Below are 17,824 nucleotides of genomic sequence, written 5' to 3' on the forward strand. Positions count from 1 at the left end.
CAGCCACCACATCCCAGCACAAACCATGAGACACAGCTCACAGTGTGCCACTCAACCAACAACAATAAGGCAAAACAACTTACCCAAATACAATAGTCATAGGTGGCAATAGTAAGGCACACTGATGTCCCACTCATGAGGGTTGAATAAGGAGAAAGTTACGGTCAAGCTGCCTGTCGGGTGCCAAAATCCACCACATAACGCACGCACTTAGATCACTCCACAACAGGTACAAATATGACTCTGTCATTGTCCATGCTGGTGTGAATGACCCGAGACGTACCTCCCTAGAATTCATAGAGACAGAGGAGCTCTCAGATCTTGTATGTAGCCTAGGCAGGTATGACACTAACTCTGAGTAGCATCCTACTGTCACCCAGAATGATACCACAGTACAAGCAGAAAATGAGTGACTTCAACAATTGCCTAAGTTTCTAGAGTTATTCTAAGCGGATCCAGTGTCTGCCTGGGATGACATGATCGACAGACCTTGGTGCTTCACCAGAGATGGCCTGCACCTGTCAACCCAGGGATTCCGGATACTGGCCAAGGCTCTTGCCACCCTATAGTGCCTTTTTATTCAATGTCCTGAAGACAAAATTATAGCTACAAGCAAATGAAATCTGAGAGTTATGCTACTCAATGCTAGAAATCTAAATCTCAAAATGCAATCGCTCGAAGCACTCCTTAAAATGTAGAACATATACATCTGTGCAGTGGCAAAGACCAGGTTCAAGGCTCCGGAGAGCACCCCAAGCACTACCAGGTTACAATTCATACCACACCTTTCAGCCCCCAAGCCTGGACCAAAACACTAAAGGCAGTGATGTCTCCATATTCATAAAGGATATGCACACCTCCAGATTAGAAGCCCAACATAACGCATCAGAGATACTTCAGATGTAACTAACATTGGGTAAAACTGCAATCCAGGTTGCAGCCTGCTATAGATCCCCCACCATGTCCCAAGACTCCCACTCCACATTCCTAAACACACTGGAAAATATTAGGGTTCAATCCAATACCCTTACACTGGGAGACTAACTACCCCTCCATTAACTGGGAAAATTACTCATGTACCAACACACTTGCTCAACGTTTTCTGGAATTCATTAATTCCGATGCCCTGGACCAACTCATTCTTAACCCCCACCAGGGGTAGAAACATCCTTGACCTGGTCATTACTAACATGGGCAACCATTGCTCTACACCAGTAAATCAACTCCTCCCTGGTCTGACCACAAGCTAATCCAAAGGAAACCACCGTAAAAAACTTCTACAAAGCCAATTTTGGGCTTCTAAAAACAGAGGTGGCTAACTTCACGACACCCATGCAAATGGAAAATAGGTACATGACTGCTGAATCATACACCAGTGCACTGTATGAGCACATACATAACTGCATGGAACGGGCCATACCAGAACCAAGACGCCCTCCTCCAAAAAAAAGGAAGCCAATCTGGTGGTCCCCCACCATAAACAAACTCTACAACAGAAGGAAAAAACTGTTGCAGAAAAGGGTGAATTCCCAAGACTGGAAAAACTCCCTTGTTAGCCTCAGCAAAAAACTGAAATCCATCATCAAATTCTCTAAAGCTAGCTACAAAAACAAAATTGCTGCAGATTCTAAAGACAACCAAAAGGCATTCTATAGTTATGTCAATAATCTACATGGCAATACTCAGATCTGCCCCAAGTTACAGCACAATGGCAATACATATACAGAATCAACGGATATTGCCAACATACTGGCCGACAGGTTCAGTGTGAACTTTATCCCCATTTCACCGCTTAAAGAGCCTATCAATACCAGAGGAATGCCAAGTCCCTGTTATCACAGGTAAAAAACTCACTGTCCAAAGCAAAGAATACAGCTTCCATGGGACCTGAATATCCCTGGCTGTGTTCTACATGAATTACAAAGTGAACTGGCACCACATCTGAGTACCCTGTTCAATCACATCCTCATTTCAGGCTTTGTTCCTACCGAATGGCGCACTGCTATGGTCATCCCACTCCACAAAGGGGGAGCAACTACAGACCCTGGGAACTACCGCCCCATTAGCCTGATGAGTCTGATATGTAATGTTATGAAGCGCATCATCATGGACCTTATAAATAAGGACATAGGGAATCTCCAAACTCTGGAACTCACACAGTTTGTGTTTGTGAAAGGTAGATCATGCCTGCTCAACCTGATAGACTTTGAGTCTTGTCACCAGAGCTGTGGATGAGGGCAAGGTAGTTCACACAGTCTACCTAGATCTTGCCAAGGCCTTCAACACCATCCCTCACTCGGGAATCAAAGATAGACTCACTAAACTAGGCATAAACCCCTGTGTCATAAGATGGGTTGCCAACTGGCTCACTGACAGAACCCACGCTGTGAAAGTACTGGACTCCAAATCGGACTACCGACCAGTTACAAGTGGTGTCCCACAGGGATCGGTTCTATCGGTACCCATGAACTACCACATAGGCAGTAGTCCACAAAACACCGAAAGTGTGATAAGAGACCTGGGGACACAAGTTGACAGCAACCTCTATTTGGTAACCACACTGCCACTGTAGTCAGAAAGGTCTATGTGGCACATCTCATTACAAAAGGTTTCTCATCCAGGAAGAAAGAGGTTATAATCCCTCATTAGACCTATTATAGAATACAATGCGCCCCATTTGCTATGTACCTCACTAGAGGCCTACAACTGGAAAGGCCACAAAAATACCTCACTAAGAGGATCTTAGGCCTTAGACACATGCTCTATACGGACAGACTCAAAAAACTCCAGCTATACTCTGTCTCATCGCCTACTTAGAAGCAATCGCTGCTTGACCTACAAAGTCTGACCCAGAACTGCTAGATATGCTACACCTAAAGAAATCTCAATCCCTCCATGCCACACACTCCAGGGACCTAAACCTCATTACCACAATAAACAACATGCTGGAGGGACAAGTTCCTAATCTAGAGACTTCCCATACTCTGGAACAAACTTCCCATTCACGTCAAGCAGAGCACTTCACTGGCCCTCAAAGAGGAATCTTGACGAGTGGATGGGCAATAGGAAGTTCACCCCAGGGATAACTTCAATGGCCCTGCTTGACAGGGCACTGGGAACTAACTTTGGATGGCATGATGCCAGGGAATCTTCTTGGGCTAGGCATATATAGGCTCCAGGGCCGTTAGCCTAGTATACACCTATGAACCTATGCTGGGGAGACAGATGTCTGCCTCCGAGGATCCCCATTCTCTGAACATACTCCCCATCCATGTGAAGCAGAGTCCATCCCTAAGCATTTAAGTGTAACCTTGATCAATGAATGGGAAATTCATGTAGGGTCTGGCCCCCATGTCTCTGACAGATGCAGACAGTTATATCTAAAACTAACATACCCTCTCCCACATAACCTCTAGAAACATCCTAACATCATACTCCACACTCACACCCGTGATACAAAGGGACACAATTAGGTTAGATTGCACGGCTAGGCTTATAAAGGCCCTGGTGGTAGTTAGCTTAGTTCATACCTATAAGCTTTTCAGAACAGATTCCTAGGCTGTTTTTAATGGGTAAGGAGTAAGAAAAATGCAGATGCCTTTGCAGAGAAATTTTGCACCTAGCATAATGCACACACTGCTCTCACAATGTTTTAACATATAAAATGTTAAACAAGAGTTGGACCAAAGAGACCTATGCTATTAGCAGTTATGTAAAAATATCAGAATACCAACAAGTTACAAATCTGCTGGAGCCTGAAAATACTCAGACTGAACCAAGAGCTTTTAAATTGACGAAGTTCTACCACATAAAAAAAGACTAAACATAAAACCTACTTCTGGGTATCCTTCTTGGGAGAAAGGTACAGTCTTCTGTAGGCATCGATCACTGCCTCCTTTACACCAGGCTCCTTGCTCCAGACGAGTGGCAGCATCTTGCGCACACCGACAACGGCTTGTGCCATGCCAAACTCAGTTACCATCACAAAGAACTCTATGGCCTCCTGCACCACTGAAACGCAATGAAATCATAGGAAAATCAAGCAACTGCATCCTATGGTGTTTCTCTTGTACAATGATTAATGCCAATACTGACAAAAATGGAAAATTGTGCACTTAATTAGCTGAAGTCAAACCATCAAGTACAGATGAACTGTGTGTCAATTTAAATACATTCACGTGTACATTTAATATCAAGCACTACATCCACAGTGACATAACATGAGCATGGCAAACGTTCGCACTCCTGCAGCCTGTGCACTGATGTGGACTAACAGCTGGCAGTATGTTTAGTCCTTACAATCGGATGGTTCTGCTGGATGATTAGTACATGCTGCCTGTGCCAGGAGACATTCAGAAACTGGTCAAACTTTAGTGCTAACAATGCAATGATTCCGTGGGGCATACAATCTTTCACCTCCCAGCTTATGAAAGTACAGTTTTGTACCTACCATAAATGTAGATGTCCGGTAGATATGCAACTGCAGTCCTGACATATGGGTTGTCCTGCCTCAGGCAGCCCTTCGGTCGGCCGGATTCCAAAGTCTGGGTCCGGCGTCGGCTGATGTCGCCTCCTCCCCGACATCAGAGCGGCTGGGGCATAAAAGCATCAGCCAACGCCATCTTCTTCAGTGTTTCTTGCCCCAGATGCCAGGTGCCCTCCAAGGAAGGCTAAATTTAGAGAATGGATAAAAATTCCAGACATGCACAACAGTAATAAACAGATACACCATAACAGATATCCCCAGCTAATTTGAAAAAGGGGGAGTGGACCCAAAAAAGAGAATTACAGAGGGGTAGGAGGGAGGGAAAACCTGACTGCAGTTGCATATCTATCGGACATCTACGTTTATGGTAGGTACAAAACTGTACTATGTCCTTCAAGAATGCAACTGCAGTCCTGACATATGGGTTGAATACCATAGCCAAGCTGGGGGTGGTAGGATCTAAGAAAGGGATGGTGTAGCTAAAATGCCCTGCAGGACTGCCAAAGCAAAGCCTGCTCGGGATCTGGAGTATAAAGGCAGGTTGTAGTGTTTGGTAAATGTATGCACGGAGCTCCATGTAGCAGCCTCTAGAATGTCCTTTGTAGCCACTCCTCTTAGAAAGGCTGTGGATGTGGCTATAGCTCTGGTGGAGTGTGGCCTAATATTGGCTGGCACACCTTTTCCATGGAAGGAGTAAAAGAATCTGATGCAGTGTCCAATCCATTTTGAAATTGTTTGTTTGGAGATTGCCTTTCCTTGCACTCCAGCAGCATAAGCTACAAATAGTTGGTCAGACTTTCTGGTGGTCTTTGTTCTGTCCAAGTAGTAGCGTAATTGTCTGTGTATGTCCAAAGTGTGCAGCAACTTTTCCCCCTTATTTTGAGGATTGGGAAAGAAAGTAGGCAGGTGAATTGCTTGATTTAGACATCCTGGATATCACTTTTGGCAAGAATGAAGGATTGGTTCTTAGAGAAACTCTGTCCTGATGAAAAATGAGAAAGGGAGGTACTACCATGTGGGCCTGCATCTCCGAGACTCTTCTTGCTGAGGTAACTGCCAACAGGAAAACCGTTTTCCAGGAGAGAAATTGCATTTCTGAAGATGCTGCTGGTTCAAAAGGAGGAAGAGTTAATTTTTCCAAGACGAAATTGAGGTCCCATGCAGGTACTGGTGGTTTTCTGGGAGGTTTGATATTCTTTATCCCTCTTAGAAACTGTCTTAGCAAGGGATGCGAAAACACAGGTGGGTCACAGTTGTATTTTGCTGAGATTGCTGAAGCGTGACTTTTTATGGAAGAATATGAGAGGCCACTATGAAACATTTCTGCCAAGTATTCTAATATCTGTGGTATGCTCATTACTGATACATCTTGACCCTTGTTGGCATTCCAGATGATGAATCTCTTCCACTTGGCTGAATAGGTTTTTCTGGTGGAAGGCCTGCGCGCTTCCAGCAAGATTTCTTGTACTTTTTTGGAAAAAGAGATATGGGTGAAAGTCATGGAACCCACCAAGCTGTCAGCTGCAATGTTTGCAGGTTTTGATGAACAGTCCTGTAATTGTGCTGAGTTAGAAGCAGAGGCCACTGAGGTAAGGGTCACGGTTTGGTGTGAGTTATGCTCAGTAGAAATGGATACCAGTGCTGCCTTGGCCAGTCTGGAGCTATCAAAATTCCTTTTGGTTGTTCTGCTTTGATCTTCAGTAACACCTTGGTCAGTAATGGTAGAGGACGGAATGCATAAATTGTTAGGGAATTCCAGCTGAAGGAGAGACCATCCGTTCTCCAGGCTAGAGAATGGTGCGTCCTTGAACAGAACTTCTCCAGGTGATGATTGAGGTGAGAAGCAAAGAGATCTATGTCCGGTCTTCCCCATGCACTTATTTGTGAGAAAATGTGTGGATGCAGCATCCATTCGTGCGGATCCAACAAATTTCTGCTCAGCCTGTCCGCCAGAACCTTGTCCTTGCCTGGAACAAACTGGGATTGCAAGTGGATGTTCAGATTCAGGGACTTTTCCCAAAGAGTCATTGTTAGTCTGCAGAGGGGGTAAGAGTGAGTGCCTCCCTGCTTGTTTATATACCACATGACAGTGGTGTTGTCTGTCCTTATTAGCAGATGACCTTGTTGAAGGTATTTCCCGAAGGCCTCGATTGCATGTATCACTGCCAACATCTCTTTTTGATTTGTGCAGATGCATTTCCCTGGGAGTCCATTGCCCTTGAATGCATCTGCCCTCCATGTGTGCCCCCCATCCATGATCTGAGGAGTCTGTTGTAATGGTTTGACTTGCTAGAGGTTTGTTGAAAGACATGCCTTTGTTTAAATGACTTGCTTGAGCCCACCGCAAAAATTCCCTTTGCAGGCATGGAATGAGTGGTATTACGTCTTCTAGATTGTGGCTGTGTTGAGACCATAAGCTTTTTAGGTACCATTGTAACTTTCTCATGTGTAGTCTTGCCAGAGGTACCAGAAGAATGCAAGATGCCATGAACCCCAGGGCCTGCAGGATTTTCCTTGCGGTCAGCTGGGTGAGCTTTGCTAGGCTTTTGAAGTAATCTGGTAAATGTTCTTGTTTCTCCTCTGTGAGGAAAGCCATTTGTGACTGTGTGTCCAATTTGGCTCCTAGAAAAATAATGTGTTGGGATGGCAGTAGTCTTGATTTTTGAATGTTGTCTGTGTATCCCAAAGCCTGTAGTAATTGAATGACATAGTCCAAGTTTCTTATCAAGGTTTCTTTGCTGTCTGCTTGTATAAGGCAGTCGTCCAGGTAAGGGTATATTTGAATCCCCTGGAGCCTGCAATGTGCAACTGCTGATGCCAGGCATTTCGTGAATACTCTGGGCGCAGTAGATAAGCCAAACGGCAATGCTGAGAATTGATAATGCTCTGACCCTGCAAGAAATCTGAGGTATCTTCTGCAACTGTGTCTGATTGGGACATGCAGGTATGCCTCCTTGAGGTCCAGAGTAACCAGCCAAGACCCCTTGCCCAGCATGGGAAGGGGTTGCTGTAAAGTCAGCATTTTGAATTTTGGCACAATGAGAAAAGTGTTTAGAGCGGACAAGTCCAGTATAGGTCTCCATTGCTTTTCTTTTCTTGGAACAAGGAACAGTCTTGAATAGAATCCCTGGCCTTGTTCCTGAGGAGGAACCTTTTCTATTGCTTTTATTTGTAACAGCTTTGAAACTTGTATGAGTGCCTCTGCCCTTTGATTTTGTGGCAGATTTGGCATGCCTTGTCTCGTTGGTAAGGTGTGGAAGTGGAACCTGTAACCTTTGTGTACTATGTCCAGAATACATTTGTCCTTGGTTAAAATGTGCCAGTTCTTTGAGAATAAGGATAATTTTCCGCCTAGAGGTGCTTCTCTGAGCCTTGGTCAGCGGTGTGAAAGTCAAGTCATTGTGATTGTCCCTGTGGTGCAGCTGAACTCCCTGTGCCACTTCTCAGATTTGGTGGTTGCCATTGGCGGCCCCTGTAGGAGCCTCGGTATTGCCCTCTACCTCGAGCACGCCTGTTTTTTCCCCTTTGAAACTTGTCAGTGTCTGGAAAGGACCAATTCTTTGAAGGCCAATTCCTGCTGAATCTGGGTGGCTGAACCTGGAGGAAATCCTTGACTGACTGTACTGATTTAGCCTTTTCCTCAATAGACTTCAACACATCCTGTGCATTAGCACCAAAAAGCTTCTGTTTTTCCAGAGGTGCATCTAGGAGCTTTACTTTAACATGGTCTGGCAGTGGCTGTTCTTTCAGCCAAGCATGTCTACGTATAACGGCCCCTGTCATAGCTGCCCTACATGAAGCTTCCAGTGCATCATAACCACACTGAAGAAAATGATTGCTAACCTGCTGAGTGTTATGAACCAAATCCTGTAATGCCTTTCTATCTATAGGCTCAGGAGAGGCTAACTTTTTCTGCAAATCAACCATTAAGTAATCCTGGTACTGAAACATATGAAAAAGACAGTTGAGTGACCTCATGGCAAGGGTGGAAGAGGTATAAACTTTTTTGCCCCATCTCTCCAGGGACCTTGATTCCCTGTCTGCGGGCAAAGGGTTTTTGGCCGAGGAAGTAGCCACTCCTTTGGGCCCCTGAGAAATAGTTTCTAGATCCACAGAGTGGTTCTTAAAGAGATGCTTATGAGTTTCAGGAACCCTGTAATATGTGTCTGGCTTGAGAGAATCAGGGGAAGCACTGGAGTCTGAGTACACATCATCCAAGACATCCAACACTGGAGGAATAGCTAATGGTCTGTGCTGGGGTAACTTAAGGAAGGTACGTAGCCTTTTCCTGGAGTCAGAAAATTCCTGACCCTGCCACTGAAAATGTTCTCTCATGGAGTGGAGAACTTCTCCGAAAGAAATATCCTCTGGAGGAGAGGCAGAAGGGATTGATTCCTCAGCATCAGAGTCCTCGTAGGCCTGGAAGGATTCTTCCTGGATATCTGAGTGCTCTGAATCCCTAGAGGCTTCATCCGAAGAGAGGGTATCTGTCTGCTCAGTCCTAGGCCTTTTATCTGCAGGAGGCTGAGAATCTCTGTCTGGATGCAACTGAGAACCTCCGATTAGAGAGATTAGATCTGCAGCTAGGGTCATGATCTGTTTATCAGAAGAGGGGCCCTGGGAAAAAGTTATAGGAGGATGGGCCTTAGCCTGGCTGGCAGCCTTAGCACGTATGTAGGCCTTGATGGACATGGAGACCGGAGGCCTAGCTGCCCCACGTGCAGGAGTAACTTTATCCACTGGTATGGTGTCAGGTAAATCTTGAGCTTCGGTTTTGGGAGGAAAATCAACAACCGGCACAGGGGAAACCTCCGGGACCGAAGTACGCGGTAAAGCGGTGTCGGCCTGGAGCGGTAGAATTACCACCTCCGAAGAGACCGATGCACTCGCGGAAGGCTTAGGCGTGGTATCGGTGGACGACATGGGCCGAGGATGTCAGTCCCGGTCCTTGCGTTTTTTGGAAATATGTGCTGTCGGTTGTTCCGACGGCATGATATAAGCGTAATTTTCGCCAAAAAAGTCTTCGGCAAATTCTGCCCGGTGCCCGAGTGTGCGCTTATTAAAGCAAGCACAGGCAGCACAGGCTGAGACGTCGTGGTCTGGGCCCAGGCAGGGAAGGCAGTAAGAATGGAAGTCCTTATGAGGTATTTGTTTACCACAAGACAAACAATTAACCTTTTCAATTTTTTCTGACATCGGCTGAGGCAAGAAAAATGTTCCCCAACGGGGTACTTAGCTTTTTGATGACTTCGGTAACTGAAAACACAGGAGCTGACCGACCGGCACTTGCGAACTGCTTCTGCTTCGGGCACCGCACGGCAAGAAAGACTGAAGAAGATGGCGTCTGCTGATGCTTTTATGCCCCAGCCGCTCTGACGTTGGGGAGGAGGTGACATCAGCCGACGCCGGACCCAGTCTTTGGAATCCGGTCGACCGAAGGGCTGCCTGAGGCAGGACAACCCATATGTCAGGACTGCAGTTGCATTCTTGAAGGACATCTATGCGATTGTGCCATTGTCTAATCACTTGAAGAGGTCCTGGTGATCATAAGTCGAGAAACTTAGGGGCATGAATCACAGCCAACACCTCCTTCATACTGATGTGCTTTTTTCCGTCTGAATGACTCCACAGGGAAATTGCTTCCCCATTCAAAATCTGAAGTTTCTGTGAAGAGAAGACTAGTTTGGGGTCTGAGGAGAGAAAGGGAGACCTGGGTTCAGCTGAATTTCTTGTCTCCACCAATGCAGTTCCATTTTTAGAAAGCCCAAAACTGGAATTAGATGCCCCACAGGATGTAAATGCTGGGCCCAGTTGTTTTTTTGAACACCTTGTATATCTTTTTCATGTCCATTCTGGCCAAGGGAATCATGAGTGCCATGAAATATAGGATCCTTAAAAATTCTTTTGCAGGAGTCTGAGACTGATTGGAGAAGTTCAGGAAAACTTGCCTAGGGATAAAGTCTGTCTGGAAGCTGTGGCTGAACAGATCGTTAAGTCCACTAGAATCTTTATTCGACCACATCCTCCAGATAGGCTTCTTCCCCAGTATATGAAGGGGCTGCAATGTCCCCCCCCCCTGACAAAGGCAGAGCATTAACAGACCTAGGAAACTACAGACTCATTAGTTTTACTTTTCTTACGTGCAAGGCTATGGAAATAATTCAGTTCTATTTCATCAAGGGAAGGTCATGCCTGCTATGCTTGGACAACTTCAAGAAGGTCACTACAGCCATGAGTGAGGACAAAACAGTAGATGCTGCCTACCTTTACCTGTCAAATGCATCGGACGCAATACCTTACTCTGGTATTATAAATAAACTCAAAAATTTAGGCATAAACCCTTGTGCCACCAGATGGATAGCAAAATGGCTCACAGAAACAACATACTAAGTTAAGGTAGGGGAATCCACCTCCACCACGAGGCCTGTTTACTAGTGGTGCTGCACAGTGCTAGGTACTGGGACATTTCCTACTTGGAATATACTTCTCTAAAGCTGAGGCGAATGTAGGGGGCCTTTAGTTGACCAAATTTGTTAACTGCAAATTGGGTGCAATCATAGAATCCTCCAAAAATGTAGATATCCTAACAGGACAGTCTGATGCAAATAATTGCTGCCAGAACCATGGCCTGAAACAACGCAAAAAAATGCATAATTATACTTTTGGTAAAATGACCACCCCTGCAAAATTACAACAGATAACACTCCCCCAAGAACAGGCCCAGTGGTAAGGGACTTGGGAACTAAGGTTGACAGTAACCTGAGCACTGATCACCATGTGTCCATGATGGTGAGAAAATCCTTCTATATGGCACAACCTATAAGGTATGGCAGGACATCCATATCTATGGAGACCATAGTCTCACTTTGATGAGCCCTCATTAGACCAATAGAGTACACAATGCACCTAAGCTACAGCAGCCACAGGGGTTCCTCATTAAAAAAAAATACAGGGTATAAATATGTCCTATGTGGACCACCTCAAATCCCTATCCTTGTACTAGGTCTCCTACAGACTGAGGAGACAATCTATGCCTAACCTATAAGGCATTCTCCCACAATCACACCCTGATGGATCTGCTACACATTCACAAAACAAATAGCACTAAAATTACTCACGCAGTCTAAAAGATCTAAACCTCATCCAAGAGGAACAAAACATGTTGGAGGGACAGGTACACGTCTCAGAGATTACCCCTTCTCTGAACAGACTTTTCATTCACGTGAAACAGAGCTCTTCCCCAAGTCTATTCAAATGCAGTTTGGACCAATGGATGGGAAATCACAAATTCATACCTGGCTTGTCCCTGTGGCCCTTGTAGACAGGGGCAGTCTGTAGATGCCCTAAGGCACTTGCATGTACCAAAGCCATTCTAGCCTGTGGGCATTGATAATTAGACTATGTATAAACCCACTTCTTGTGCCAACAGGTCTTTTGAAAGATGCAGAAGGCAACACAAACAGCCCTGTGAGCTGGGGTCAAGAAGGATTTTGCAATATTTATCTGGAAACCCAGATTGGTCAGGGGAGACATAACCCATGCTAATGATTCTTAAAATCTGAATAAAAAGACTCCACAAAGAAAAACAAGTCTTCTAAATAAGGGAACAATGTGAATGCTATTTAGTCTGCAATAAGCTTTGACTGGAGTTCGGTATTTTGAAAACACCCTTGGAGCTGTAAATAATCCAAATAATGCAGAGAAACTGATAATGTGACCCAGAAACAGAGAACCTAAGATATTTCCTGAAGCAGATGGCTATAAAGCATCTTTCAAGTTCATTGTTAACTTTTATTCCTACCATGAGTTACATGGTAACAGATTCTGTAAGGTCAACATTTTTAATCCGGGCACTTTCACTTACAGGTTTAGAAATGAAGGATCTAACGCTAGTTTCCTAAGGCTTAGATTGGAGAATGCAGATGAATTTCCCCAAGAGGTTTTTTTTTTTTTTTTGGTGCCCAATGCCATCTGTAACCTTCCTGCAAAACTTTTAACAGAGTCAGGCCATCTTTTGCCAAAGGGGATGGTGGAAGACCAGTTTGTGAGACCGCTCTGAAGAGATGTTGGCCAGATTGGGGAGAGGAATGCTAGTATATTCATCATGAAACATTGGCATGTCCCTTTTTCTGAAAGGTCCCTCCTTTATTTCTCTCTGGCCATCTTTTTAGCACTTTGACATTTACAGAAAATGGCTGGTTTTGCTTATTTGTTTTTTTTTTTGTTTTTGTGAAAGAGGGCAGCCTATGAGATTTATATTTAGGTACATGTACCCAAGCATACCTGCTGCGGTAGCATTGTCGCCTCAGACGCTGTCTGGGTCGATTCTCAGCTAGAGCGTCTGTGTGGAGACATGCGTGAATGGGCGTACCTTTGTTGAAGGTTGCGCATCAGACCTGGCAAGTCGGCACGTAAAAATCTACTGCCAATCATTAGCGGACCGGAGTTCCGCTGTGGCGACCCCAAACCGGGAAAAGCCGAAAGACAACAACCCAAGCATACCTTCAACATTGTAGTAGAGGCCCTAGATACAGTATTTGCACAATCATATCCACTCAAAGCATGTTTGGAGAGCTGGGACAAGGTAAAAAGTTTTGAATCAGAAAAGAACTTTTGTCTGTTAGCAGAGAAGTTGCAAGTTCTCCAAGACTACCCACATAATGGATAAATTTTCATGTGTATGCCTGGTAACTGAATTCTGAAAGCAAGTGGAACAAAGCATTCTCTTTCCTAGATTATCTAACACCTTGCTTTCCATGTCATGTGAAGGATTGGTGTTCAAATTATTCCCTATAGATGAAGTGGATATCGCAGTTGGGTCAGACCTAATGGGAGAGAGAAGAAAACCAGGTCTGAGTGACTTTACATTTTTATCTGCCGTTTTTAATTTCTCCAAGTATTTTAGGTTTCTAATACCATGACTGGAATAGACCCCATTCCTAAGTCAAAGTACGATTAAAGTTCATGAAATTAGTATTGTTTCACTTTTTGATGTTAGCCAAAAGTGCTCTTCGCAGTACCCACAATGTGCCCAGTAATGACTCCTCCTGCAATTCGTATGGTGTTACATGAATTGGTAACTTATCTAAATAAGATTGTAAATTCTTTTTTATAAGACCTGTTGCTTCTACTACTGGAACTGTCTGGGTCTTTCCGCCACATGGCTCTCGTTTCTGCATGCGGATAGAGGTATTTTATGACCATGTCTCTGTACGCAAGGCACTGTAGTCACTAGGTGTGGCGATTTCAGTGATCAATGCTACTTTTGTCTTTTCTTGGACCACTATATCGGTTTTCTGGCATCTATCTTTTGAACTGTTGGTAATGGGTGATCCCATGTGCTGTACATTTCATCATTTTTTAGAATTCTCTGTGGATCATGTTTCCAGTCTTTCAGCCATTTCAATACCACAGTATTTGCACAATCTCCAGTGTAACAATCTCGCCACATTATTATGCCTTTCAGTACACAGTCCCTCTGCCATTAGAGTCTCGCAACCAGCAATAAGGTATGTGACTGTTTCCAATTTGGTTCCACAAAACCTACATATGTCTTTTTCTCCCACGTTCAATGGACTCCGTAAACCAGCGTGTACGTAGCCCACTATTTTAGGCTACCAATATTAACCTTTGATTTAATAATATAAATTCACCTCTCAACCATTTCTGCATTCGTTCTTGATCAACATGAGGCTCTTCTAGAAGCTTTCTATACTTGCCACTATATTTATGTTTTTTTCCACATTTCTTGTCTTCTCACCTGGTCCTTCACCTTATATTCTTTCCGTTGCTTTTTAGCACATTCAGTTGCTGACTGGTTTTTATCCACTTCTGGTTTGATTTCCATTCCTGCTTGACATCGATATGCTTCTGCTAAATCAAGCAGAGATGTCATCTTAGATTTATTCTCCTCATGTTTGAAAACTTTCACCACATTTGGATCTTGTGAGGTCTGTAGATGTGTGGAGCCCCACAATTGCAGATCTATACATGTAATCAATTTCAAGGACACACATCCCTCCTTCAAAATGGGGAATATAGAATCTTGGTATACACTGATTTTTATAAATCATTTGGTGAGCATGAAGCATCCTTCTTGTTTTAATATCCAATCCATCCAACACTTTTTGAGGCCAGTCAATCACTCCAAAACTTTAAGTTTAAGACATGAAGAACAAATTGATTTATAGCTTGGATCTTGTTCCTAGGTGTCAATGCTGTTTTCAGGATTAATTTAAGTCTTCTAAAGTACTCCTTACAAAGCTTTATTTGCATTTGTTCATGTTTTATTGCCGATCCTTAATCAATTCCCAAGTGTGAGAAACATTTCTGCAGTTTGTTTCCCACCCTCCCTCACTGTTCGTATTTTTTTTTTATAGTTGGTGGCTTGCAGTTGCCCGCCCCTAGTGTAAATTTGATCTGGGACCCTCCTCCCAGTCTAGTGTCATTACTTCATTCTACCCAGTACAGGGAGAACATTTGAGAAGGCCAATCAGCTTAGTTTCTGCTACTCCTTCCTCTCTTTCCTTTCTCGCTTTCCACTACAAAAAAAAAAAATGTATCTGCTTTTACTGTATTTGTGTTTCTTCCTACTTTATTTTGCTTTTGCGTCATCTTAAAAGTACTCAAGTGTATTTATTACTGCTTGGTGTAACTCATTCTAAGCCTTTTAGTTGAAGCACTTTGGCTTCAGACCAGTTGTTTTACATTAAGAAGGTTTGTGGTCTGCACTGTAGTGACATAACAGGTAGCTTACATCCTTCTAAGTTGGGAACTGCTGATTGAGGGCTCAGTGCCTGTTATTCTAAAAGTATATTAATTCTGCTTTAAGCACTTAGGCTTCAGGCCAGTTATTTTGTATAAATTGAGCACTAATCCATGCATTCTTTAAAGTATTCAATTGTATTAATTACTGCTTGGTAGTAACTTGATTAAAGTGTAGCTATCATTCTAAGTCTTTTGGATAAAGCACTTGGGCTTCAGACCAGTTGCTTTACATTAGGAAGGTTTGTGGCCTGCACTGTGGTGGCAGGACAAGTACCTTACATCCTTCTAAGTTAGGAACTGCTGATTGAGGGCTCAGTGTCTATTATTCTAAAGTGTATTAGTTATGGTTTAAGCACTTGGGCTTCAGTCCAGTTATTTTACATTAAGAAGGTTCGTGGTCTGCACTCTTGTGGGAGGAGAGGCTGGACTCTGCCCTTCTGAGCTGGGAATTTCTGGTTAAAGGCTTATAAGTGCCTGCATATTTGAACTGTTTCTTACTGAAATTGGTACACCTTGTTTGCTGTAGCATAGACTAGATCCAGGCCTGCTGAATCTAGCTTTGTTTGTATGCTTGTTGTTTGTTGCTTTATTTCTTCCCTGAAACGCTAATTCCACCTAAAACGCAGCTTTTCAGCGCTTCTGTGGATCCCTAGTGATATCTGCATTGCTTACTGTACTTATTTCCTTGTTTCACTTGAAAGTTACTGTTTGTCGTTTTTGCATTTAAGTTACCTGGCACTTGCTCACTTAAGCAATTATACAAGTCGGCACTAAAAAATTAAAAGCACTACACCCTCAAACTCCCCTTGAGTACCTTGTTCCTCACTGACCCTTTTTTTCAATTATAAAGGAATTCCCAATACTATTCTAGCATGTCCAAAGGTCAGTTGTCAATCTCCTCTCCGGTCCAGCTAGTGAATCTGGGAATCTTGAGGCAATGTTACAACTGCCTCATGTACACAGACAACCCTCTCCTCCTCCCAACAAATTCCAACACGTGAGAGATGCAATAATATAGCCAAACTGGAGGCTAAGCTCTCTCAACTCAGTACTGGCGTAACCAGTCAGAAGGAAACCACACCCACTACAATTCCAGTCTCACATAGACCTACCACGACAGCAAACCAAACACAAAAAAACATATTCGGGTAAATAAAAATCTTCCTAAGCAGCAGAGACCTCCAAAGCAGATACCCAAGCAACTGCTACCCCAAAACAAAACACGTGCAACACAGCTCACAAAGCCAGTGTGCCGAACAGTCACAGCCCTTATGGCTAAACAACACACCTGATACACTTGTAATAGGTGACTATCGTCAGTCACACTGACGTCCCGCTCACCAGGCTGAACAAGGAGAAGGTCACGGTGAGCTGCCTGTCGGGCGCTAGGCTCCGCCACATAACACAAGCACTCTGGTCACTCCAAGGCAAGTACAAATATGACTCCGTCATTGTCCATGCTGGTGTGAATGACCTGAGATGTACCTCCCTGGACTACATTAAAAGAAAGAGAGGAGCTCTCTGAGCATGTAGCCCAGGCCGGTATGACCCTGACCTTGAGTAGCATCTTACCCTCACCAAGAATGATGCCACAATATGAAGACAAGATGATCAATTTCAACAATTGGCTTAAGTATTGGTGTCATTCAAAGGGGATCCAATGCCTGTCAGCCTGGGATGACATGCTCGACAAGCCACGATGCTTCGCTAGGGACGGCTTGCACCTGTCACCCCAGGGCTTTCGGATATTGGCAAAGGCTCTTGCTACCCCCATAGTGCCTTTTTTAGGCAAGGCTCAAAAGACAAACCCACCTCCATAGGTATCACAAGGGATAAGAAACTAAGAATAATGCTACTCAACGCCAGAAGTCTAAACCTCAAGATGCACACACTCGAAACTCTCCTTAGCATGGAGAACATCGATATCTGTGCAGTAACAGAAACCTGGTTCAGGGCTCCCAAGAGCACCCCAGCAATACCAGGTTATACCTCATATACCATGCTTTTCGGCCCCAAAACTTGGACCGAACCACAAAAAGAGGGGGAGTATCGATATTCATCAAAGATACCCACACCTCCAGGTTGGTGGCAAAGCACGAAGCATCAGAGACTATCCATGTGCAACTAACAGTGGGTAAAATTGCCTTCCAGTTTATAGCCTGCTACAGACCACCCTCCCAAACCCAGGAACCCCACTCGGCCTTCCTGAGAACACTGGAAAATATGAAGGTCTCTCCAAACACCATTATATTGGGCGACTTCAACTACCCAAACAGACTGACAGCATTACTCTAGCTCCAACACCCTAGCACAAAGGTTCCTAGAATTTATAAACTCAAATGCTATGGAACAACTTGTTACCACTCCCACAAGAGGGGAAAACATACTGGACCTGATCATCACCAACATGGGGACTCTATGCTCCAGACAAGAAGTGTATGCCTCACTGGTAAGATCAGACCATAAACTGATCTCACTGGATATTCACATCCCGACCCCACCCCCTGCCCAGAAAACCACAGTGAAAAACTTCTCTAAAGCAAATTTCACACTCCTCAAAACCGAGGTGGA

The 17,824-nt window shown here is 44.2% G+C and overlaps 1 protein-coding gene across 1 annotated transcript in view; it reads right to left on the reverse strand.

The window, feature by feature from the left end:
• NCAPD2 (non-SMC condensin I complex subunit D2) overlaps positions 1 to 17,824 on the reverse strand; it is a 1,714,408-nt gene that overhangs the window by 923,156 nt on the left and 773,428 nt on the right. The window contains exon 16 of the mRNA XM_044079588.1: positions 3,837 to 4,011. Within this exon, the coding sequence (XP_043935523.1) occupies positions 3,837 to 4,011 (175 nt within the window). The remainder of the gene's footprint in view (positions 1 to 3,836; positions 4,012 to 17,824) is intronic.

Source organism: Protopterus annectens, chromosome 8.part0, assembly GCF_019279795.1.
Source record: "Protopterus annectens isolate FY-2018-M chromosome 8.part0, PAN1.0, whole genome shotgun sequence".
In the NCBI taxonomy this organism is placed as follows: Eukaryota; Metazoa; Chordata; order Ceratodontiformes; family Protopteridae; genus Protopterus; species Protopterus annectens.